Below are 27,762 nucleotides of genomic sequence, written 5' to 3'. Positions count from 1 at the left end.
GTAAATGTATGTGATTTTGTTGTATATGGGATCTTTATTTTTGTTATTGATTTCCTTAGTTTATGTGTCTAGCAGTAGAATCTTTAGATCAAAGGATATACATATTGTAGTTACTGTGCAAAATCATACATTTTTTTTTCCAGAATGGTTGCTTAATTTACAACTCCATTTGTGCTATTTGTGCTATTATTATCCTTCCCATTTTACAAAGGAGCGTATTGAGGGCTGAAAGAGATTAAATGACTAATCTAGGATCACATCATAAAATAAATATCCTGAGTCAGGATTTGAATTTAGATATTCCTCGGTGAAATCCGTTCCCCTCAATCATTGGACCACCTAGATAGTTTTTGGTATTTCAACGAGAGATGGGGATGATACACGTTGCGGAACAGTGCCGAATCGGGGGAAAATTTTGCATAGAGAATATCATTGACTAGTTCGTCCTTTTTCACTTCAGTGGTACCGGATTCTGATGCAATCGATTTCCTCTTTACAGTTGAGTAAATTGAGACTCCGGGAAATCGAATGACGTGACCAAGATCACAAAGCTTTTGCAAGACAGTCTCCCTGTGCCTCAATTTCTTTATCTGAAAAATTCTGGATTCAAAGATTTCTTTCAGCTTTATGTCCAATGAGTGCTAAGATGAGATCTTAGAGGGGTGGATTCTGTCAGCCACGAGTGGAGAGGGGCTGATCAGGGATGGGACTGAGTAGAAGGCCTGGGGGCGGGGCGAAGGCTACTTCCCAGGACCTGGATCTAAGTTCTTCTGCTCCAGAAACGAAGCCGGAAACCAGGAATCGAAATCTCGGCGCTTGGCTGATCGCGCCTACTCTCCAGTCCCGTTGTCGTCAATAGACCTGCGCGAAGTGGAACTCACGTCATCGCGGAGTCGCCGTCGCCGTCGTCCGGAGGATCGAATGCCAGACGAGGTAAGCTTTAGTCCGAGTGGTATGCTGTTTTCACCCGGATGCGGGCAGACCTGATGGGCTCTTCCTTCTTATCTTACTCCGTTTCCCCAGGCATAGCTCCATTCTCCAAGACGCCCTTTTCCGGGCCCCGCCTTCTGGGGAGTTCGGGAACTTAATCTGCTTGGGAGCGCTTCGGGCCCTGGGCTCGTTGTCAATTTTTTTTTAATTCTCGCTTCCCGTTTCATGGCAGCGCCGCCTTCCGAGCGGGAGGGAAATCCCGCGGCGCCTAGGCTGGTTCCGTCCCTCTTTCCCTTCCTCCTCTCCCCAACGTGTGGAGCGGGTGTATCGCGGTCCAGCCCCGCCACGGGAATGGAACCCACTTACCTGAATTAGGGTTATCTTCGACGCGTGAATCCGCGCGTCTGTGTAACTCGGTATGGGACCTTGAGGGCCTGAGCGCGTGCCCAGGGAGCGAGACCTGGGTTCGAGTAATGCCCCTGGTGTCTGTCCTTTATTAGGAGCCTGGCCAAGTTGCTATACCATTCAATCCTCTGGGCATTTTTCAGTCCCGGGGCAGGGATGCTTAACGTGGGGTCCTCGAACTTGGAGAGGGAAAATAACCTCTTTCAAAAATTTTGTCATTTATGAATTAAATTAGGATTCATTAAGTTAAATTATGTGTTAAATATGGTTCGGAGGACGGAAGGGAGCAAGCACATATTAAGTGCTTACTGAATGCGGAAAACTGCTAAAAAGAATTTCTTTTGATGGGAGAAGTGGCGTCACCAACCTTGCCAAGGGATCTATGATATACAAGAAGAAGGACTTTTGTCCTAAGATTAGAATAATAAAAATAATAGTAACAATAATGATAATCTGGTATTTAGGTAGCGCCAACATGATTACATGGATTGTACCTTTTTTTTTTTTCTTCACAACAACCTTATAAGATAATTGTGCTATTATGATCACTTCCATTTTGCAAATGAGGCTATTGAGGGCTGAGAGAGGTTAAGGAATTTAAATTAATTCAGGGTTCCTCAACTGAGTAAGTGTCTTGAGGAAGCATTCGAACTCAAGTCATCTTCAATCACCTTAACCATTGGACCACCTAGAGAGTCTTCTTGTAAATGTTACAAAACAGTGTTTAATCTATTTTAGAAAAGAGAATTTCCTTTCCCCTTATTTGTCATAGGTCCTTTCCAGTCTGATTTGAGATTGCCCTTTATTTAAAAATTTAGAAAACAAGTCTTCCTTTTAAATCCTTCCTGTTAATGATTTCAAATACTTTTGTAACTTTGTATCACTTGAATGATTTCCTCTGTATGAGACTTGTGCTTTTTTTGAGATATGCTATGAAAAAATCTGATTAATTCTTCCAATTCAGTATTTTTAAAGTGCAGGCTTTTTGCTATTCATTTTGCTCTAAGTAACCATATCACTTTCCAGATTAGTACCAAATATGGGGTATTATTGGAACAGCTCTTTATATGTTTAGGATTTTATATATTTAATTACATACTTAGCACTTTATTGAAACCTGAGAGAACTGGTTCTACTTCTAGTTTGAGTGTTCATATAATTTGATAATGGAAAGTCACTTTTAATTTTTCTGAGCCTGCCTCTCTCATTTATAATTAAAAACGAACTTTTACATGGTATTTCTGAGATTTACAAAGCACTTTTTATAAAATATTTGGTTTACACTATGTCACCTCTTTAGATTCTTTCCAGATCTGTGATTCAATTATTTGGTTTACTCACAGTTCAGAACTTGATCATTAGACCTTGAATTGGTACTCATAGGTACCCACAACTTTCCAAAGTATTTTTATTTATTTTATCTCAACTTTAATTTTATTATTTTTTTTTAATAACAAGCATTTTCCTCCTCATCCTATTTGAACAATAACATATTTGCAGTGGATAGATTTCTGAAAATGAAAGGAACCTGTGATTTCTTTGGTATGGGGAATTCCCAGGTGAGGATACTCCTTTTGCCACTAGGAGAGTTGTGGTTCAGCCAACTTTTTGTGATCCCATTTTGGGTTTGGCAAAGGTTAGTAGAGTGTTTTGTTTTTTCTTCTTCAGCCCATTTTACAGATGAGAAAACTGGGAGTTGTTCAGAGTCACATAGCTAGTAAGTATCTGAGGCCAGGCCTGGTGCACTATCTACTCTTTAACACCCAGCTGCCCTATCCATTGCACTACACAGCTGCCTTTGCAGGATAGTACATTAATATACTCTGCAGCTTAGAATCTTAGACTAGTTGTGTCATCTTAAAAGAGATGGTTGGGGATGAGGAACTAATCTGTCCATGTTGACTTAATTTTGCAATGTAATATTATGTTTTATTTTTGCATTTATATTTTTATATTTGCATTTATTTTGTTGCTTATTTCCCAATTAACATTTTAATCTAGTTCAGGCAGCACTTGTGTTTGACATCATGGCCTAGACCACTGAAAGGTTAAATAATCAGAAGGTCATAGATGGAACTTGATTCCAGATCTTTCTAGTTCTGAGGCTAGTTACTCTATCCATGTCATTCAAGGACTACATAGAAATGGTAGTTGGGAGGATTTTGCCAATTTGGTGATTTTAGAAACATTTCAGTTTAAAAGTGGAATGGAATTTACTGATTCCTTAGTTATTTTAGTAATACCAGCAGCATTTTTGAGTGGACAAGTTGGTTTGGGTTCAGTTCCTTGGGCAATCTAACTTGTGAACTTGGGAAACAGTGCCCCTTGCTCCCTCTTGCACAACAGTACTTAAGAATGAATTTACTCTTTGGGAGCTCCTGTCCTAAGAAACAAATAAAAACCCTCAATCTCAAATTATAGGTATTGTTGCATAACTCTTTGTGCATTTGGGAGTGGAATGATTTGGAAAGGTATCTTGAGGATATCAAACAATCCTTAGAGACTGCTTTCTCTATCAAGGATTACAAAGAGCAGCTGATATATATTAAGTCTTAGGAAGTGGTGAGACTATTCTTCAGCTAACAGTATTTAAGAGTATTTGCAAAATGGAAAGACTACTGACTGATTGAGGGTCAGAGGACCTAGATCAGATTCCACTCCTGACACTACTTGTGGGAGGTTGGCCAAGCCAAGCACCATGAAACCTAGTTTCTTCCAAGGGCATGCTGCAGTTGGCTCCAACCCTTGAACTGATTATTAAATTTTCAATGTAGACATTTATATCTTACAAATCAATGGCCTGATTGTTTTGTTGATTTAAAAAGTAAGACTTTAAAAAGTAAGAGAGAAAATGATGATAATGAAGGCTAAACTTAAAAGTGTGCCCATTGTACTTAGGGCAGCAAGTGCTCTAGGCCTGGAATCAGAAGACCTGAATGCAAATTTGGCTTCAAACATATACCTTTATGACCATGGGATTTACTTAACCTCTGTTTGCCTCAATTTTCTCAACTGTAAAATGGGAGTAATTGCTCTAACCTTGAACGCTTGTTGTGAGAATCAAATGACATAATATTTGTACAGTTCGTAGCACAGTTTCTGGCACACAGGAGGCACTTAAATTTTTTCTTTATCTCCTCTGCCCTTCTCTCTTCTCCCCTTCACCTCCCCAGCTAGTTAAGCATTTACCTGTGCTCTCCTGGTTTCTTCATTTTGAAACAAAGGAGTTGGATAAGGTAGCTTTAGGTCCTTTTGTATTCTAGAGTTAGCATATCATTTCATAGTTTTCTATAGATAGAATATACACCTATTCTTGGAGAACTAGAACTCTAATATTGAACTCAGAGCTCTTGAGAGCTATCTTCATGACCTTGTGAAAGACATTTCATATCTTTGGGCTTAGGTTTTCTTATAAGACATGGAGTATTGAATACAGTGATCTTTAACTATTAGGATCTACTGGTGTCTGTAATTCCAAAAAAAAGATCAATAAAACAAAAAATGCTTTATCTCTGATTGTACAGAATATTGTGTTAGCTGCTAGGTAGGAGTCTTTCTAGAGTATTTTTCACCTCTCCTTGTTCAAGTTTCCTTGAGGCTTAAAAGTTCAAATTCTTTAAAAAATCCTTCAAGGGACATCTGATCCCTTCTAACTTTCCAGTTTTATTATATATATAGGAACCTTCTATCCAGATGCATTTCTCACCATCTCTCAAATAGATCATTTCTTTTTATCTTTATATCTTTATTGGAATGCTTTCCTATCTTAATAATCCTTCAGAGCCTAGCAAAAATCCTCCTTACAGTTTTCACATTTCTGTAGTGCTTTTCAATTACAAAGCACTTTTCTGGTAGGTCTCTAGGAACAAGCTGGACTTGGACCCAGGTTTTTATAGGTAGTGGATTTGATATCATGGATTTGAGGATCCAGGTTTGAATCCTACTTTATGGGTAAATCAAGTTAGCTTTTCAGATCCTCAATTTTCTTAGTTGGAATAGTAATATGGTTGCTATGAGGAAAGTGCTTTGCAAATTTAAAGCACCATCTATATAGTAGTTCTTGGGTTCTTCAAGCCCGATGCTCATTTCATTTTAACATCTTGGATTTCTTAACTTTACTGGCCTATACCTCATATTTTGGTGGTATTGCGTTGTTTAGTATTCATTTTAATCATTTGAATTTCCCTGAGTCTAATGGCCATGCCAGATGTTCAGATAAATATTTGTTGAATTAATACCAAAGAACAAGAACATTAATCACCTAGCAATAAAAATTTTTCTTCAGGAAAACCCAGGCCATGCTTCCCCTCATTCCTTAGATTCTTTGGCCATCTCTTCATATCTTTGACATCTCCGTTACTGCTGAGTAATGGTATTTAGTGGGTGCTTAGCTTTTGATTCACTTATTTAACTAAAAAAGAAATATATAGATAATAGCCAACTAAGAGACAAAGGTCCAAATTAATATAGCACAAATTATATAGGTGCTTTGTGGTAAACAGGAGTGATGATGGTAATCATGGAAGGCTTAAAGACATGATTTTTGTTTTTAAATTTTTATTTTTAAATTATGAATTTTAAACTCTCCCAGAAGAGCATATCTGTGTGTGTGTGTGTGTGTGTGTGTGTGTGTGTGTGTGTGTGTGTGTGTATGTACCTTTAACAGAATATTCATTTCATGCTACTTGCTTTTTTCCTAAAGATATGTTGTAAATAATAAATTCTATATGACATTCAATATTATCTTGTTTGTCTTTGCTTCCTTCTGAACTTCCTTTAGTCTGTTACCATTTTAAAATATGCCATTGTCCTCTTTTTTGGGGGATATAAAGGGAAGTCATTATTGCTAAGGTCTCTTCCAGGAAACCTTCCCATCCTCAGTTAACTAGTTGAAACGAAAAAGAACATTATTACAAATTACCATAATCAAGTAAGATGAGTGAACTATTTTAATAGGCTGTGCCCCCAAACTATCTTCATACCTCTTTGTCAGGAGATAGTTAACATGCTTTGTAATTGGTCCTCTGGACACTTTTGGTGATTGCCTTGTTGGAGATTTTTTTTTTTAATTTATTTTTCTTTCCAGAGTTTAAACTATTCTGCTAATTCTGTTCATTTTACTCTTCATCACTTCATACTAACCCAATATTTTTTAAATCTGTCTGATACATTCTCATGATACAATAATATTCTATTATGTTCATACACCACAAATTGCCCATTATCCAGTTTTCTCAGAGGCATTCTAAGCCTTCTCCCTCCTTCCCTTAGGTTCAAATAATTAAAAAAAAATCTTTTAATTTCCCCTTCAGAATAAGACATTTTGTTTTGATTGTGATTTCTTCCCCTAGTATCTATTCTCCCACTTACCTCTACCCATCCTTGCTTATTTCCCTATTGACTTTGATTTTTATTGATACCACACCGTGTGTGTATTTCTTTCAACTTGAGGAGGTGAATTTTGATCCATGTTAGATTTGTGGAGAAGAGTAGATATTGTTAAGTGGGGTTAAGGGATATAGGGTGGTATACAAAGTCATGGAGGAGAGAATCTTGCAAGATTTGTGGGAGATGACAAAATAACTTGAATTGCTCAGGAATTTATTTTTGGAGAGAAGTTTATCTTGGAAAGGGAATGGGCTTAATACAGAAACTAAATAATTAAGGAATTTTGATTAGGAGATGCATTAGGGAACTCTTAAGTAGAGAAACAAGATGTTAAAATGGTATTTGAGGAATAAATTTTTCTGGCTACTGTGTGTGGAACATATTGGAATATGGAAATAGAGTATAAATAATAAACAAATAGTACATAAAAACTTATGAAGCATAATCAAGCAACAAAGTGTTCCAGATAACTTGATGTTGCAAAATACTTTAATATTATTATGTGAGAAATTGTGGAAGGTCTCTGAGTATTCCAGATAACTTGATGTTGCAAAATACTTTTAATATTATTATGTGAGAAATTGTGGAAAGTCTCTCATATATATATATGTATATATGTATATATATGTATATATACAATACACATACACAAAAATATTATATATATATAAAATATATATGTATATATATACACATACATACACACATATATTATACATATAATATATATATATATTTATACACACACACACACACACACACATTCACCTATACATATATATACCTATACATACGTATATCTACATTGGTAATGTACATGCATTCACACACAGACACAGACACAGGTTTAGAATTCTTTGCCAAGAACTTTCTTTAAGCTTTTAAAATAAAGTGTTTCAGTAGCAATAATAGTAATTTGTTGTTGGAATCTTTACAAACTGCTAAATAATTAGAGTTGATCTAATCTTACAAGAAGATGTTTTGGGCCAGAACCTGAAACAAGGTACTAAGTAGAACTAATTAGTACAATGCTTGTGTTTACACCTTTACTCATTGGAGTTCACAAGTTTGCCAGATTCACAAAGTAAACCTTGTACTTTTGTGAATTCACACCTCCCTTAAAGCTCTTAGGGCCAGAGAGCACCATGGGAGAAAACCCATAATCCCATTCTCTCAGAAGATTCAGATATCTGAGAAGATAGAGAGTGAAGAGAGAGCTATTCCAGAATATATTCCACTTGGCTGGCTGGTCGAAGAAGAGAGTTCAGCTGGTTGGAGAGGAGTACTCTGGTGCAGACACAGAACACTTTGAGAGATTTCAGCTGAATTACTCCAGAAGCCCTCTCTCCGAGGCAAGAAAGAATATTTTCCATTTGGCTGGCTGGTGGCAGAAGAAGAGTTTTCAGAGGATAAAGCTACGAGTTGAGAGTTCAGTGGACAACCAGATTCATCTTCATCTCACACCACTGTAGTAAGTGGCTGGGCTCCTGCATTTCCCCCACTGAGACCAAGCTGGTCTGAAAGACTCACCAGAAAGCTAGCCGAGCCCCAAGTGAAGGAGACAAGAGATTCATTCCATCTCTGTGCTGGTTGGAGGCTGAAGAAAGCAGAGGCAGAGGCTAAAGGACAGAACCTTTGGATTTGGAGATATTTGGAGGGCTCGAAGCTAAACCAGCTGTGTTTTGAGAAGAACAAGAACTCCAACATTTTGGCGCCCAACGTGGGGCTGACAGACCCCCCCCCCCCCCCCCCCCCCTCAGTGGATTTCAGTGGAAAAGCTCCGATTCTCATCCAGTAGAAAAGACTCTTCAACCCAGAAATTAGGGTGAGTGCAACAAAGAAATTTTGTTAGAAGAGTTAAAGTAGAATTTCAGCTAAGATGGGACAGATATTTAGAAAACAGCCTGTTTCTGTTCAAGGAAAATGTTTAGAGAGCATTGTCCAAGTTATGGAAAGCCAAGGTTTAATTATAAGTTTACAGCAAATCACTGAACTTTTACAAATTGTAAAGGACATATGTCCTTGTTTCTCTCTGGAAAAGGAATTAGATCTAAATGAATGGAAATTGGTTGGAGAGGATCTTTGTCAATTCTATTATAAAAATGGGCCTAACTCAATTTCCAAAGACATACTTAATACATATAATTTAATACAACTAGCTTTAGGAAATTTTATAAGTATTAAAATAAGGAAAAAGAAGAAACAGGAGCAGGGAGAGGTGTCAACTATACCAGGTGAAAAGGAGCAAGAATCAGATAACAATGGAGTTAATTACAATTTTGAGTGTGATACTTCACAGCAGGAGGAATTAGGTGATTCCAACATCTCTCTTCTTTTTTCTTATTTTAATACTTATAAAAGTATTATATAGAACTAATGACAATGGATTCCTTATGGACTATTTCCAGGATTTATGGACATGTGTAAATTTTCAGGATGATTCATGATTCATTACTACTAGCCTGTGTTATATTGCTATGTGCTTATGTAAATTATGTATAATACCTCCCATATTGATGGATTTATATGTACCTGTTTCAAGTGAGCCCCTTCAGATACCCGCTAATCTGATTTGACTTCCTATTTCCTTTGGTGTTTTCATCTCCCTTCCTGAGGTGTCAGGGAAGGCGTGAATAGTTCTCTCTGGGTGAAGAGGGTGCAGGTTTCTCAGTTTCTTCACCTTTTTTGGAGGGGTCTCACCTCCTTGAGAAGTCAGGGGAGGTTATGACCACCCTATGTTCTAAAACAAAAGAAAGGGGGAGATATTGGAATCTTTACAAACTGCTAACTAATTAGAGTTGATCTAATCTTACAAGATGTTTTGGGCAGAACCTAAAACAAGGTACTAAGTAGAACTAATTAGTACAATGCTTGTGTTTGCACCTTTACTCATTGGAGTTCACAAGTATGCCAGCTTCACAAAGTAAACTTTGTAACTTTGTGAGTTCACACCTCCCTTAAAGCTCTTAGGGCCAGAGAGCACTATGGGAGAAAACCCATAATCCCATTCTCTCAGAAGAGTCAGATATAAGGCCAGTGAAGAAAGATCTATTCCAGAATATTTTCCACTTGGCTGGCTGGTGGCAGAAGAAGAGTTTTCAGAGGAAGAAGCTACGAGTCGAGAGTTCAGCGGACAACCAGATTCATCTTCATCTCACACCACTGTGGTAAGTGGCTGGGCTCCTGCACTTCCCCCACTGAGACCAAGCTGGTCTGAAAGACTCGCCAGAAAGCTAGCCGAGCCCCAAGTGAAGGAAATGAGATTCATTCCATCTCTGTGCTGGTTGGAGGCTGAAGAAAGCAGAGGCAGAGGCTAAAGGACAGAACCTTTGGATTTGGAGATATTTGGAGGGCTCGAAGCTAAACCGGCTGTGTTTTGAGAAGAACAAGAACTCCAACATTTGAACTCCAACAATTTGTGATGAATTATTTTATATGATATATAATTACTTTCATAATTGAGTGCTAATTAGAATAACTGACATTTTACATAGTGTTTGGTGGTTATAAAATGCTTTAATCTTGTGGTACTTGTTACAAGTCAAATGAATATCCCCATTTTACAGATTAGAAGATTTAGACTTGGGGATTGAGCAGTTAGCTTAAAGTTAAACAGCTGATAAATGGAATTCCAGTAGGATTTTGGGACTTCCCCTCCCAATACCACCTTCAGCATTTTTTTGGTATTACAAATTTATTTTAAGAGGTTTTGTTTAATGATACTTCATTTGAAATTAGAATTACCTATCCAACTCAGCAGGAATTTGAAAACTAAAGTAATTTATATATAAATTGTCTATTTCTTGGTTTATCCATTGCAGATTTTTTGGTCTTGGCTGAGTTTCCTTCTAACATCTTATGAGCATTTAATTTACCTTCTTTTGCTCTTGATAGGTGTATGTTTGAAAATCCAAACTAATTTTTAACATTTTGTTAGAAACCAAAAATTAGGAAGATACATGTTTTTAGGCCAACCCAAACCAAATGAAAATTATATTTGGATTCTGTATATCAGGGATTTGACAAAATTGGGCTTGAGGTCCAAATACATTTTTAAGCTTATAGGAATTACAAATACAGGTGATGGGTTGGACTTTGGTTTATTATTGTATACCACCATGCCCTTCTGTTAGGCTACTTCAGAATTAACTATGTAGTTAAAGAATTTTAGGGCAGGATGAGGTTTTAGAAATCCAGATTAGGGTTCTTAATATTTTTTGTGTCATGGACCCTTTTTTTGAAATCTGGTGAAGCCCATGGATCCTTTCTCAGAATAATGTTTTTAAATAAATAAAATTAAATAAATTGAATTACAAAATAAACAGTTCATATTGACATATTAAAACAAACATTCATAGGACTTAACTCGTGGGCTAATGAGATCAACATAGTTACATACAAATAATCATTGTAAACTTAATAACTATTGACAAAGAAAAATAATCCACTAAATATACAATAAAGAATAAAACTTTGCAAAAATTGCTTCGTGTTTAACACTGAAGAATCATATTTTTAAAATTGGATCTGTGATTTAATTGATAATGAGCAGAAGTGTTCCTCACTCCTGAAAATATATTGAAAAACAATTGAAAAGTATTTAACAAAATAAATGAAAAGGTTATACAATATAGTTAATGCTAATTTGGGATTTTTTTAAACACTCACTATACCATCAGCACTTTGCCAGAACTAATGGGAACTTCTGCCCAAATAGGAAATTGTTAAAAAGGATCTCCTTTGCACCTACCTTGGAATTTATCTCCTTTTTGATATAACCGTGTTCATTACTATTATGAAGTGTTCTGTTTTATTTTTGTATTTGTTTTTCTTTCCATTTAACCTTGTTGTAGACATTTATCATGCTGTTTTTAAAATTTTCATTACTTTCATTCATGTCTTCCTATCTTTTGTCTCTTTTTATATTTAAAATTTCTTAAGGAACAATACAATTGCACGCATGTAGCACTTTTTTTTTTTTTTTTTTGGCCTGAGGCAATTAGCGTTAAGTGACTTGTCCAGGGTCACACAGCCAGGATGTGTTAAGTGTCTGAGGTCAGATTTGAACTCAGATCCTCCTGACTTCAGGGCTGGTGCTCTATCCACTGTGCCACCTAGCTGCCCCTAGCATGTAACATTTCTTTTTTAAAAATTTTTATTATAACTTTTTATTGACAGTGTAGCACTTTTTAAAAACCATTCACAATGGATGGGCATTTACTTTGTACCAGAGGTTCAGAATGTTCAGAATTGAACTGTATATCTTAACAAAACCACCACTTTCCGAAACTACTACTACTTTTTTTTAATCATAGCCTTTTATTTACAAGATGTATGAATGGGTAATTTTTCAGCATTGATGATTGCAAAACCCTTTGTTACAATTTTTCCCCTCCTTCTCCCCAATGGCAGGTTGACCAATACATGTTAAACATGTTAAAGCATAAGTTAAATACAATATATGCATACATGTCCATGCAATTATTTTGCTGTACAAAAAGAATTGGACTTAGAAATAGTGTACAATTAACCTGTGAAGGAAATAAAAAATGTAGGCGGACAAAAATAGAGGGATTTCCCAAACTTCTGTCAAGCGTACCACTCTCATGCCAATTACTCTTGTTCACTCTTTACTCTCACTTAGTCCCTGTATGTAGTTATTTTTTCAGATCTCTATGTTACTACAGTATCTCTCCTATGTGCTCTCTCTTTACCATTTACACAGTCACTATTTTGCTTTAGGCTTGGACAATTGGAATAACCCTCCACTTAGCCTTGAGGCTTGAAGCACTTTCTCCAGTGGAATTCATCCTTAATAATAATTTTTCTAAAGAACAGGTCAGATCATTTCGCTGGCTCCACTCAACAAACCCCAGTAACCCTTCCATTGCTTCTTCTGTTGGACATTTAATGCTTTTTACAGCCAGTCCTCTTGCTGTTTTCCTAGATTTCTCCTTTACTCTGTGCTGTGAACTCTTCAATTTGGTCATAAGAATTTCTTATTTTGTTCATATGATGCTTTCTCTCCAGGGTCCAAATTTGGAATGTATTCCTCCCTCCCCTCTTAGAATCTCTTATTTCCTTTAAGACTCAGCTCAATTGCCATCTTCATGAAACCATACTTGACTTTAAGTTTTGGCCCAGTCACTTCCTGGCTGTATGAACTCTGGGCAATTCACTTAATTTGTCTGTTTCAGTTTCTTCATCTGTAAAATGAGGGTAATAATAGCACCTACTTCCCAGAGTTGTCATGAGGATAACATTAGATAATTTTTGTAAAATTCTCTCTATACTACCTATTATTATTATTATTTGTTTATCTTCCTCCCCAAACTACCTTATATTCAATTTGTATTTTGTTTCTATTTGTATATATGCAATTTCTTTTTCATTAGAAAGGTCCCTGAGTTCAGGGATTGTTTTTGTTCTTTTCAGTTTTTCTACTTATACTATTGGAGTATATATATATATTTTTTTGTTTTGTACTCTGCATTAGTTTATATCTTCCCATGCTTCTCTGAATTCTTCATTTTCTCTCTCTCTCTCTTTTTTTTTTTTACTTTTAAAATTATGTACGTCAACATCAACAGTCTTGAACATTTCAATATACAAAAAATGGGAAAAGACAATTGTATGTGAAAACGAACTTACAATGGCAACTCAAAAAGTTCAAGGGGACCTGCTAATAACCTTTAACAATTACATAGTTATTTTTTCAAAGGTATTGATTCAGTTTAACACTATAGTAACAAAAGTTCCCTGCTCCTCTGTGTTCCCTTTGATTTCCTTCTGTTCTCTTCTATATATTGTTATATTTCATTGATATTTTCCTTTTTTGTGTGTGCATCCATAAACTTCCTCTCCCCCCTCATAGTGGAAAGCAAGGAAATCCACACATTTCTTGTGTGAAATATTTTAAATTGTGTATTTCATTCTCTTCTCCTACTTCTTCACCCCTTTTCAAAGAGGCATAGGATACATGCTTGCTTCATTCTCAATCTTCCAATATTTATCATTTTTTGAGATGTGGGAATATCCCATTTCATTTATGTTCCATAATTTATTTAGGCATTGATACAAAGCTAAACGATTAAGTTACTTTTTCAAGGTCACCAATGAGTAGTTTAGGTGGGATTTGAATTCAGATCATCTGACTCCCAATGTAATTCTTTTTTTCAATTTACCAGCATCAAGAAAATCTGGGTTCAGATGCTATCTTTGATGCTTATTATGTGATTGATGAAGTAATTTTATCTATCTGAGACTTAATTCCCTTATTTGTAAAATGGGATTGGTAATATTTGTAGGACTTAACCTATATGAGGTTGTGATGTTCAAATGAAATAATGTATGTAAAAATTTTTATCATGGCAAATAAGCATTCCATGAGACCCTGGTCACTTCATAGTGTAGATAGGCATCTTGTAAAAAAGACCATCATGAGAATATTTACGGTTTATGTGTTGGTTGAGAAAGAGAGAAATTCTTTTAAAAACCCTCCAATTAAATAGCCACTATAATTTTGAAGGTTGTAGACACTATAGTCATCTGAACTTTTTTGCCTAGGTTTCCTTCCCCATTCTCCCCTCTGTCTTGTGGGAGGGAAAATTAACAATCTTGTCAGAACTTGGAACAGAATTATCTATGGCACAAATAAACAAAAGAATTTTGTTACTTTCTTTGTTAGATATAATATAATGAATTTTAATATGTACATTAAAAAAAACAAACTAAATGTATATGGTGCATTGTTTAATTTTTATATTGCAATTTTTCTGTCGATGTTCATAATTAAAAAAATAGAAATTAATAGCCTTATTACAAACAAGATCATCAGGAAAACATCAGTAATTTATAATCCATGTGTCTACTTAATTGACATGTATACTGAGTCTTCTTTTATTTGATTGTTTATAGCATTCATTTAAAAAAAAAAATCAGTTCCAAATTCTCTTCCATCCTTCCTCTACCCATTAAAAAAGCAAGCCATATATCAGTTATACACGTCAAGTCATGTAAAAGATTTCTATATTACCTATGTTGCAAAAACAAAAAACCCTAACCCAATATAAAGCAAGACACAAAGAAAGTGAAACAAAATCTGCTTTAATCTGTTCCCTACTGTGGTTTTCCTGATGTGGGCAGGTGCATAGAACAGGAGGACTTTTCTACAGGTATCTCCTGTGCACAAGTCAAAATTATCAATCAAAAGATTCCTGAAAATTTGTAAAAACAGAGATAATTTTGTTTAACCCTGTACAATTAATATCAGGTAAGAGAGAAAAAGGAGAAATAGATGTTTGTCATACTTATTTGCTAGTGTCTTAGAGGTGATTCCATCCAGAATCAAGTAGGCGTTCACTATATAGAGCTCCTTTAGGGAGGTGGTGCTGTTTGTGGATGCTAATTGTACCAGGCCATATAACAGTGTGCTCCTAAATGAGATATGTAATTACACTAAAGAGTTTGGCTCATCTGTCCACAAGTAGAATGTATATTGTCTAGACTATGATATGCTCTATTTTAGCTGTTCTGAAAGGGTGGTATGGTGACCTCTCAGAACCCTGAGATTCAGAGTACCTACAAAGTCAAAGCTGTTTTTAATAATAATATGAAGATGTTTTTATTTTGAACACAGTAATTACTGATCAGTCTGATCCATCTGAACAAAAGCTCTTTGGGAGATTCCTCAATAATTTTTAAGTTCACAAAGAGGTCCTCAGGTCAAAAATTTGAGAATCATTCGTCTATTCAAATATAAAATCCATTTTTCACTTAAAGCCTTTTATAATTTGTTCCTTTCCCCTCAGTTTTCCAGTGACTCCTTTCTATTCCTTACACACTTCTTTTCTGAATTTTATATTTTCACTTTCCGTTTTACTTTCCATTTTTGCTTTCCCCATGCCTGGAATTGTCTCTCTCTTATTTGTTTCCTTCTTTTCCTGACTCCTTTAAAGTCCCAACTAAAATCTTACCTACAAGAAGCTTTTCTTGAACCTCTTAATAACTTCTGTTTTTTGAGTATATCTTTTTTATGTCACACATAGATTGTTCCTATGTAGCTGGTCTGCATATTATTTTGTGAGGTTTTTGAGAAGGAACTTGTGTGAGAGGAGGGGAGGAGATGCTTTTGTTGTGTCCAGCAAATTTTAAGTGTCTGTAATAAATGTATCAGATTTCAAATTGGATTTCTGGTTTTTTCTTATCAGTTTAATTCTGGATTTTTATGGATTTTCACCTACAGACATTAAAGTTTATTTTTTTATGTTTGCATTTGAAGGACTTGTGATCCAGTTACTAATTCAAGTTATTGTTTTCTGCGTTGAGAGTGTGATTGACTTAGTCTTTTGCTTCTGTATAGTTTTAAGAATTCCAGAATTATTTTTCTGTTCTTTCTAGTCAAATATTTTGTGTTTCAGCAATGTACTAGTGGAATGTACATTGGGGAAATTGAACTTTAACCTTTGTTTTTAAAGTATCATGTGCTTTTCTCTAGGATTATACTGTAAAAAGACACTCCTGGTTTTTTTAATTAATTGCTTTTCAATTGGTTTTAATTCTCTTAACTATATAGAATTCTTGATCCAAGACTGATAAAATCATTTTTAGACAGGGGAATCAATATCTATGATCTCATAAAGTAATATATGCAAATAATTTTTATGTATCTTTCCAGTTAGCATGGCAGAAGAAGAAATTAGTGGAGAAGACTATCCAACAGAAATTCATGACTATCTGTCAACATTTGATAATTCCCTTCGTTCTGTGGATGAAATGCTAAAGACTATGATGTCAGTTTCTAGAAATGAGTTATTACAAAAGGTAAAAAATAAATATCTCTTCCTAATTGATGTATTTATTAGCAGATGTTAAAACCTCAATCCTTCATCTTCTGAACAAATTTCTATATGAGAAAAAAATAGCTCAATGACATATTCTCATATGTGAATTCTATATAGTTTGTAGGAGAGAAAATTTCCAAAGTTTTTAATATATATATATCTTAGCTATAAACATTTTTTTTGTTGATGTGGTTAGGTTATGAGAAGGAGTGTTCACAACATTCTTTTTGACAGAATCCATCTTTGAGCTTTTAAGTAGTGGAATGATGTTATCAGAGTTTCTGGAAATCCTATAGGACAAAAACAGTAAATTGATTTTGACAGCCCCAAACAAATTTCATTATGTTTCTCTGTCTTTGGTACAGCCTAAGTATTTCAGCTGCTACTCATACATAAATACATCATGTACAGTGTTTATATTGATGAATTACTTTTGACATACAGAGCCCAGATCATAACTTTGAAAATTAAAATAATTTAAAATATTTTTCTTCTATTGTTCACATTTTCTTTGTCCAAATAAAAATGGCACTTTGAAATGAAAATTTGTTGTCAAAAATAGATGAACAAAATGTCTTCTTTTTTCATATAGTTTCTAGACTGTTTAGTTTTTGGATTATGGGACATTTTATTGATAGTTTATAACATTTAAAATGTTATCTGATTGACCTAAAATTTTATTTTTTTTAATAGTTGGACCCACTTGAACAGGCTAAGTTGGATTTAGTTTCTGCTTATACATTGAATTCAATGTTTTGGGGTAAGTAGATTAAAATATTTGAGTTGGTCAGAAGGGAAACTTTCAGGTTAATTTTAACAAAGAATTACAATTTAGTTAAGCTTTTAAGATTTTTAAAAAAATAAATAACTGCTTTTGTCCTTTTTAAACTCAGGATAAGCCAAAAATTAATTTATTATTGTATGTGTTCTAAATAATTTAAGATATGTTTATGTGAATTTTGTTTAAATTACTTGATTGTAGTACTTTCAATTTATGTACAGATTACTTTTACAGATTGCAGAAGTTAAGTTGGAAGGGGTTTCAGTATTCTAATCTAACCCTGATATAGGATTATTCAACATCCAATATACTATCCAATCAATGGTTATCTTATTTTTAAATTGTACTTTTAAAAAATTGTCACTAAATCTCATTTTTTATTATAGTTTACTTGGCCACTCAAGGAGTTAATCCCAAGGAACATCCAGTAAAGCAAGAAATAGTAAGCTTTTGCTTCACATGTTTTTGCTTAATTTACTATATTGTACATTTGTGCATAGGATAATTATCTGTATGGGTATAACTTGATTCTTTTAAATTTTAAAAAGTCATAGCACCTTTGTTGTCATGCTATCATTTATGAAAAGCAGAATTAAGTCTTCTGAAATTATATAAACGAAAGAAGTAATTGTAATTTTATCTTTAGTTTTCCTTATTTTAACTTTTTAAACTAAAAACTAGATTGAGAGCTATTGTGATTTCCATATTTAAATGGGTGGAGACAATGTTTCAATTTTAGTAATTATTCATAATGTATATGGTATTTTTCCCACAGAATTTTGAAATCTTTATCTTCTCTCCAAAGTAGTTTTTTTTTTTTTTTTTTAAAAAGCCCCAAACTCTTACACAATTCTAAAAAGTATATTCCAGTTGATTTACTAGCGAAGCCGGGAAAGTTCCTCCCCCACCCACCTTTTCAATTCCTCCATTAATTCATTTTCTCAGCAGTAAAGAATCCAGTTCAGCAACAAAGCTAAAAGCTTTTTTGGCACCAGTTGTATGTGTACTGTCCAGTAATTCTGCATTAGTGACATATTTACAACCTATAATAAATCTTTTAGGTTTGTCTTTGTATTCCATTTAGATGCATAAGTACAGTATATAAGGTCTAGTATCTTAGAATTTCTGCTGACTTCAAAAATCAAATCAAATCATTCATTTTGAAGAAAAAAACTAAAAATCAAACTTTGTTTGCCTTTTTGACTTCCTTTTATAAATAAGAATATCAGTATAATCTGTTATTTCTTTATGGTTATATATACATATGTGTGCGTAATCACATATACACACACAAAATGAAAGTATATAAGACAAACTAACTTTAACTTCAAGAAATGTATGGTCCACCTGTATTAATTTCAGCTGAATAGAACATTTTTGTCATCAATTTTCAAAAATTGAATAAACCAGATTGTTTTCTTTCTATTTTAATGGATGAAGCCGATCCTTTTTCCAGTTTCAAGGTTCTTGGTGCAAAATTTTTTAATTTTAAATTTAGCAATTGTAAGAAATCATGAAACTAAGTACAGAGGAATTACTTTCAAACTAAACAATATGACTTTATCCTGTCTAGTCCTCTAAAGAAAGGATCATATTTCTTTGTGCTCTGTACTTTACAAGTATCCAAATAAATGACTGAATTTCTCTCTTCCTTCTTTATTTTTTGGGTCATTTAATGTTTTGTACCTTTAATGAGGAAAAGGCAATCAAAAACGTCAATCTTTCAGTTTTACAGCCCTGTATTTCCCAGGCATGTTGTGGTTTCTTTGATAAGTTTGATGAGATGTACATTTAGATGTCATCATTCATTTACTGTCATCTTGGAGTTTTTTGCTCATCATTGCCATTTTTTCAGACTGTTATATGAAATAATCCTTTATTTTGATTAGCAGTCATACAAGTTTGTATCTTGTAGGGGAAACATAGAGTGTTTCTCACCTTGTAAAATCTACCTTGGGGTGTATATTTCATTAGAGAATTTTATCTTCATTTATTTAACAAATCTAACAAAGCACTTTGATAGGCAATGAGGAGATAAAAGTTGAATGAAATGGTCTTAGGCCCCAAGATGCTTATAGTACCACAGGAAAAGAGAAGTGTTCAGACAGATGTAGTACAGAATATAGTATGCTAAATATATGAAGTATAAGACAAGTGCTGTGAGGATTTGTTAATCACATTTCATATGTTAATCATTTATAAAACAACATTGAAAATCAAACATTTGCATATGTTTGGGAATTGGGGAGTGGGAAGGAACATGTGTTCATTTTATGTAAGTAGTCTGCCATTACACCCAAAATTTTTTATTTGCATAATATCCACTTTAATTGTGATTATAGGAGGAAATATATACATAGATAATTGAAAGTTCTAGCAGAAGTAGTATATTATAATGGAAAGGATCAGAAACTGTCTGATTTTGGTTTAGCTGCTGACTTGTCATATGACCTGGAAGATTACTCATTGTTTATCTGAGCTTTAGATTCTATCTATAAAATAGGGAGATGTCAGGAAGTAGAATAGATGATCTTGAAAGATTTTTTTCTAATTCTAAGATTCTATAATTCTTGTACTTCATTTGGAGAGAGATATTGATGTTTAGTAGAAAGAGTCTAGATTTGGAGTAAGAAGAACGGAGTTCATAGCTGTGAGAACCTAAATAAATCAATTTTCAGTCTTTGTTGCTACCTAAATCCAAAAAAATGGTGATGATGATATTTGTACTACCTCATTTACAGGATTATTTTGAGGAAAGCATTTTATAAATCTTAAAATATTTTATAAAATGTTAAGTTATTATTTGGGGAAAATCTAGATGGGAATAATTTCATAGGGTTATGGCTATACCAGAACTCTGATTTGAGGTTATTGAGATGATTTTCAAAGACATTCTATACTTGGATCCTAACTTAATATAATTTTGCAGTATGCTCTGGTTGAGGATATTGCAATAAAAGTAGTAATGATAAATATTTTAGTGATATCAATTGTTATTATTTTATAGGATAGAATAAGAATATATATGAACAGAGTCAAAGAAATTACAGACAAGAAAATGGCTGCCAAATTGGATAAAGGAGCTGCTTCAAGATTTGTAAGGAATGCCCTTTGGGAAGCCAAAACAGAAAAAGGATCAAAGTCTTCAAATAAAGGAAAAAGGAAAAAGTGAATTTTTGTTTTTGTTTGGTCATTATTTAGAAATATTCCATATTAACTGTTGGCCTATCCCTTCAAAAATAGGCAGAAAATGGAAGAAGATTTTATTGAATTTCAACTAGATTTTAATATTTGTTGGTATGACATTTTTCTTGGATTTGTTTCATAATGTGTTCCCTTCAATATTTTAATTGATTTTTCTAGTTCTTAAAAATTTTAAATTTCATATCCATATTTTGCTAAGTACTAATCTGTAAATTATTATGTTTCAGCTCAGTCTTTTTTGTAAACATATTTGTTATTATACTGCCCTTATGAATTAGAGGAATTCTGCAAGTGAAATTCAGTGTTATTAGTATATCTGTTTATAATATATTGTGTTAAAAAAAGGATAAAGTGACTTAATATTTCTTTATAGCACAAATACTACCTTTTTTGTTTTTAAAAATCATTGATAATTTAAAAATTAATAATTGAAATATTATATTAAAGCTTAAAAGGTCATATATAGCTTACAATTATTTGTCTACAATGTCCATTTAAAAGTAAATGAAAATGTTATTTAAGAATTGAGATTGCATCCTGAGGGACTAGGTTTTGAGTAAAGAATCAGAAATTCTTTGACCGAAAGAATCCCATATATTTATTTTCATCACCCTCCTTTTACCAGTGAAAATTGTAGCCCAGAAGTGTCTTGTTCCCATTCTCTCACTCTAAAAGCTAAGGCTGTTATCTTTATTGTTTCAATAACTCTTCTGAATAGGTTTTTTTCAGTTGATTCACAAGATAGTCATCCTGTTCATAGAAACTGTATTGTAGAGGTTCCTGTGAATCATTAACCATAATTATTTGTTCTTGATTCAGAATATTTAGGCAGCTATTTAAGCTTTCTCTTTTTAAAGTGCTTTGTCTATTCTTTCAGTTGTATTTTCTTAGATTACATTATGATAATACTTGCAAGTATCTGTGTCAAGTATAATCTAAACCAGAGAGGTTATAGCAGCCTTATAATTTGTCTCATTTTGGTGGAACATTTATTAGTGATAGTTCTGTATTGAACTTTTCAATATTTCATGAACTTTAAGCCCATGAACTTTGACTGTATATTTCCAATTAATGCAAATGTAAAAAAACCCATGCCATCACATAGAGATATGCCAAGAACAGTAAAATATTTTAATTTTTGAGAAAGAAGATGATATGATTTCTGTGTGATTAATTCTCCATATGTAACCTTGAATAAATGGATTTCTTGATTTATAGAAACAGGTATTGGAAATGGTCTTAAAATGTAATGGATTTTGTAAAGCATTTTGGGCTCTTTCTATGACACGTGATGAGAAAAGCATTGATGGAGGCACAAATTCTGTTCTGGCTATAATGTCAGATAATTTGAAGAGTGGAAGAACATTTATAACTGCTGCATTCTCCACTTGCAGCCTCTAAAATAAAATTATTTTCTTTAATTTTGTGATAATTATTATCAAATTAAATGTAGTATGTTTTTATGTTGTCTATAGCTGTTATGTAATGGTTATTTCTGAATATTTCCTAATTTTTAAAATAAAAATAAAGGAAATTATTTGTCATATATGAAGTAAATCAGATATTTATATAAACTCTTGCTTAAAGTTTTTTTGACCCCAACCTCCTTTTTACTTGATAGTTATTTTCTCATCTACCCCTAACTTCATTTCAACTCATTGTTACAAAGAAATACACTTACACAAAACTGACATAGCAACCACATCTGACAGTATGTGAACATTCCATTTATTTTGCTGTCTATACCTCTGAGAGAAAAAAAAAAATGCATTTTTTACCTTTTTCTCTGAAACCAAGGTTATTCATTCCAGTTAATCTGAATTCAGCCACCTTTTAGTGTCATTTTCATTTACTAATATTATAGTCATTGTATATGTTATCTTTTATGATGCATTATTATTCCATTGTATTCATATATTATGTAGTTCCCCAGTCAAGGGATACTCATTTTGTTTTCAGTTTTCACTACCATAACAAGGACTGCTATAATGGTTAATATCTGGGACCATTTTTTCACTAATAATTGACCTTGGGATATATGCCTTTTGTAGGAATTGCTGGTTCAAAGGGTTATTTTTCCCATTTAAAAAATTTTTTTGAAGTTATTACAGTTTCTTTTGCAAGGCAAGTACATTGCAAGTAAGTGACTTGCCATGGATCACACAGCTAGTAAGTGCCAAGTGTCTGAGGTTGGATTTGAATTCAGGTCCTCCTGACTCCAGGACCAGTGTTCTTCCATCATACCTCATTATATGTTTTAAAATTTTTCTGGAAAACAGTTGGGCCAATTCACAGTTTCACCAAGTGCATTAGTATTCCTGTAATTTCATAATCCTGTTTATATTGACTTTCTGTCTTTGTCAATTGGATTGTTGTGAAATGAAACCTGAGTTTTAATTTCTCCTAGAATTAGAACATTTTTCATATGGTTGTTGATCATTTGCATTTTGTTTTGAAAATAATTTGTTCCTCTCCTTTAACCGCTTACATGTTGAAACATACTTGTTTAAAAATGGAAACATCATAGCACTGGTAGTTTGGAAAACAGACAATAATTTGATGAATTATCAGTATTTTTAATAATAATAATAAAGCATTCTACATATTTTCCATTTGTTTTTATAGCTAACAATGTTTTTTTTGGTGTGTGTGTACACATCTATACATATATTTACACATCTTTTATATAATGTATATGTATACACGTGTATATACATATATGTGTGTGTATATACACACACAGATTTATACACACACACACATATATATGTATATACACACACACATACACACACACACACACACACACTATACATGCCAGCAATCTGATTCATTTGATGAAAGAAACTGTTCATCAGCTAGATTATATATAATTTAATAGATAAGTTTTAGAGAAGTTTTCTGAAATTCAGAGAAATTAAATGACTTACTTGCTCATAGTCATACAGCCAGTTTTAGATGTAGGATTTGAATCTGTCTTTCAGAATCCAAATTCACTATTTGGTAACTGCTTAATAATGTTGCTAATATTGGGGAGAAACAATTTTTTTTTTTAGTATAAATAGATTTTCAGTCTTTAATCATGTGAACCTGATATTTTTCACATATTTATAACCTATAACAACAATAACAATTTTATATAACATTTTAAAGTTTGCAAAACACTTGAAAATTATCTCTACATTTTAAAAATGGAAATTTTGATATAATAAAAATAGCAGTTCTACTTAAATTAATTTACTTATTCAGTGCCATACCAATCAAACTCCTAAGAAATTATTTTACAAAATTCATCTGGAATAACAAAAGGTCAAGAATTTCAAGAGAATTAATAAAAAAAATGCAAGTGAAGGTAACCTAGCTATACTAGACCTAAAACTATATTATAAAGTAATGGTCATCAAAACTACTTGATACTGGCTAGACTAGTTGATCAGTGGAATAGGTTACGTTCACAAGATGCAACAGTCATTTACTCAAAGACCCCAGCTTCTGGAATAAGAACTCACTATTTGACAAAAATTGTTGGGAAAATTGGAAATTAGTATGGCAGAAACGAGGCATTGACCCACACCTAAAATCTTATACCAAGATTTAAAGTCAAAATGGGTTTATGATTTAGACTTAAAGAATTATACAATAATCAAATTAGAAGAACAAAGGATAGTCTTATCTCTTTAAGTTCTATAGGGAAGGAAGGATTTGTGGCCAAAAAAGAGCTAGAGTGCATTATGGAATACAAAATGGGTAATTTTGATCATATTAAAGTTAAAATGTTTTTGTACAAACAAAATCAATGCAGAAAGATTAGAAGGGAAACAATAAGTTGGGAAAATTTTTTTTACATCCAAGGGTTTTGATAAAGGTCTAATTTCTAAAATATATAGAATATTGACTATATGACTATAAATTTATAAGAATGCACACCCTTCTCCAATTGATAAATGGTCAAAGGATACGAACAGAAAATTTTCAGATGAAATTAAAACCATTTCTAGTCATGAAAAAAATACTCTAAACTGCTAAATGCAAATTAAGACAGCTCTGAGGTGCTCCTACACACCATGTTGGAGGGGATGTGGGAAAATTGGGACACTTAATATGTTGTTGTGGAGTTGTGAACTAATACAACTAATCTGGAGAGTCATCTGGAACTATGCTCAAAGGGCTATTAAACTGCATACCCTTTGATCCAGCGATGTCTCTACTGGGCTTATATCCCAAAGAGATTATAAAGGAAAGAAAGGGACCCACATGTGCAAAAATATTTGTAATAACCCTTTTTGTAGTGGCAAGGAACTGGAAACTGAGGGGATGCCCATCACTTGGGGAATGGCTGAGTAAGTTAGGATATGTGAATGTTATGGAGTATTATTGTCTATAAGAAATGATCAGCAGGATGATTTCAGAGAGGCCTGGAGTGACCTACATGAACTGATGCTAAGTGAAGTGAGCAGAACCAGGAGATCATTGTACACAGAAACAAGAAGATAATATGATGATCAATTCTGATGAATGTGGCTCTTTTCAATACTGAGGTGGTTTAGGGCATTTCCAATGATCCTGTAATGAAGAACCATCTGCCTCTAGAGAGAAGACTGGGAACTAGTGTGGATTACAATTTAGTATTTGACTTTTTTGTTGTTTGCTTGTATTTTACTTACTCATTTTTTTCCTTTTTGCTCTGATTTTTTTTTTTGTGCAGCATGATAATTGTGGAAATGTGTAGAAGAATTGTACATATGTAACATATTTGATTACTTGTCTAGGGGAGGGGGTGGGAAGAGGGAAGGGAGAAAAAAATTTGGAGCACAAGTTTTCGAAAAGGTGAATGTTGAAAACAATCTGTTTTGAAAATAAAAAGCTTTTTAAAAAGATTTTTATGGAATTTTTTTTCATGAAGCTTTTTTTGTATGTAGAATTCACTATTATTTCTTGGAAACTTGAGAACAAATTGTATTCATGGACTTTAGATAGATCAGTTAGAGGTAATGGTTCATCTATTTTGATTATAGGGCAGTTACTTTTAACATAAATTTGTCTCAAATGGAGGTCTACTTTAATAAGTTTAGATGTTAATTCATTGTTGCTTTAGTCTCTCTGGGAATTAGGAAATTAAGAAGATTGCAGATATATGATCTGTGCCATAATGAGTTTTTAGTCTTTAATGTTATTTTAAGTTCTCCTTTATTCTTTTTCTTGCCTACAAGGAGATTCATTTTAGTGAAGTGGAATATTAGGGGCAGAATTGGAAATAAATGAATTTAGGATTTTGGAGATTTTAAGATTAGATCAAGAATTTTTTACATTGAAATACTTGGAATGAGAATATAAATTTGATCAAACATTTTGAATGAAAATATATAATTTTTTTGAAGGACAAAATTTTATTGTCTTTAAGGTGAGCTGTTGGATAAAGCAAAACTGACAGCCAATGCAATTTGTGCATTGGTAAAGCCCTAAATTATGTTTAATATTTTAGTAGAAATATTAGCATTGCAAAGTTGAATGCAGTTGGTAAAATTTTTAAACCTTTATAGTTCTAAATATTTATTTAGTCATTAATAACAAAGATATACAGGTAATGAAGTGTCATTCAAAGGATAAATTATCACTTGCCACTTTCCCAGAAAAATTCTCGTATAGTTTTTTCTCATATGCTTGTCTCTGTTGGTAGGAGAATTTCAATCTAGAATTATCTACAGTTATGGAATCACAGATCCAGATCCCTATTCTTGTCTGATATTGGGCAGTTTCGAAACTCAAACCATCTTACTTCTTTATGTTCTGTCATTTGAAAGTTATTAGTTATTTAAAATTTACATGATATCTTTTTTGTATATTTAAAAGGACTAAGTTGAAGTTAGTAGATTTACAGTTTCATGTGCAATCATTTTTTTAAAAATCATACTCTCATGGAAATACTTGTTTTGTCCATAAATTAAAAAGAAAATAGAGGAGAAAAAAATTAATTTCTTTACAGGAAGAATTTTTTTTCCCTAAAAAAGAAAGGTTTTAGTAATAGCTATGTTAGATAAAAAAAGAAAAATGCTTGGAATAGAATATCACTGATTGAACTTTATGTTTAGTTTGCGGTGCGTGACAATACTAGTGTTAACTACAAGAATGTTATTTAAACTGTTAAAGCCTTTTCTTTTTAAAGTCAGAGCAAGCCAATTGTTGTGTCCACTCTTGCATGGAACACTCTCTTTGATATGTTAGTCCTTGGTAACCAGGAAACTTAGACCGTTAAAATGTATCCAAAAGGCAAAGCTGTGACAATTCCTGAGGGTTACAGTTAAATTCTCATTTTTTTTTTTTTTTAATCAGAAAGTCACTTTTTAATCAGTTTACCCAAGAATGGCTGATGATAAATATATACATACACATATACATATATACACATTTTTAACAGCATCTTTGAGTCATTGATGTTATGGAGAAGCAGGTGCACCTGATAGAATGATATCAGTTTTGTAAAGTGATATATTTCAGAGGTGATACTAAATTTAATGTTGGAAAAAATAAGCTTTATAAGTGGAACATTTAAGAGACTACCTTTTTATAGTTGCTTTTCAGTTTAGGGTTGCCTTTACGTGCAGCATTTCAGTTTGGCAGAAACGATAAATGGCTGAAGGAAATTGAAGATGATAATTCAACATTTTAAGATGCTTCTGCTAAAACTAATGTCGCCCCATCCAGAGTTTGAATTTAAAGCTTACACTAAACAGTATTCATAGTATTTTGGAACTATATACCTCATAAAATCATGGTGACATGATTTGAATAATGTTATTAAAATGAATGGGGAATAATATGTTCATTTCCTAAGGAATTGCATATGTATAATAGAGGAAAGATTGTGTAAAAATGATGTTAAAAAGTGCATATGAGAGCTTTTTTATAAATGATCTGTTGTATTTTATATTCTGGAAGTTTAATTTTAGCAATACCAGAAAGACCTTGATATGATGTTTTTATGGATCCCATAGGTCATATTAAGATGCAACTTGCATATTTTCAATTGTATGTATTTAGCAACTTTCACTGTAGTTTTATTCTAAAAATCACAACTCTGATTTTACTTTAAGAATGAAACTCAGATACCTGGAGAGTTGCCTGCAGCATTCAGAGCTTGCCCAGCTTGTATAGTAAGTCATTTATAACATTTCTTTTTGTAGTAGTAAAGGACTGGAAACTAAGGAAATGTCT

At 33.1% G+C, this 27,762-nt stretch overlaps 1 protein-coding gene across 1 annotated transcript; it reads left to right on the top strand.

The window, feature by feature from the left end:
- Nucleotides 1-25,425, top strand: C1D (C1D nuclear receptor corepressor). Its single transcript, XM_051975405.1, has 5 exons — nt 1-933; nt 16,400-16,545; nt 17,259-17,325; nt 17,733-17,788; nt 20,354-25,425. Exons 2-5 carry the CDS (start codon nt 16,405-16,407, stop codon nt 20,516-20,518), a joined length of 429 nt encoding a protein of 142 aa, XP_051831365.1. The 5' UTR covers nt 1-933; nt 16,400-16,404; the 3' UTR covers nt 20,519-25,425.
- The last annotated feature ends 2,337 nt before the right edge of the window (nt 25,426-27,762 follow it).

This window comes from Antechinus flavipes, chromosome 2, assembly GCF_016432865.1.
Source record: "Antechinus flavipes isolate AdamAnt ecotype Samford, QLD, Australia chromosome 2, AdamAnt_v2, whole genome shotgun sequence".
Taxonomy (NCBI): Eukaryota; Metazoa; Chordata; class Mammalia; order Dasyuromorphia; family Dasyuridae; genus Antechinus; species Antechinus flavipes.
Note: the sequence above shows the minus strand (reverse complement) of the source record. Positions and strands in the feature narration are given on the sequence as shown.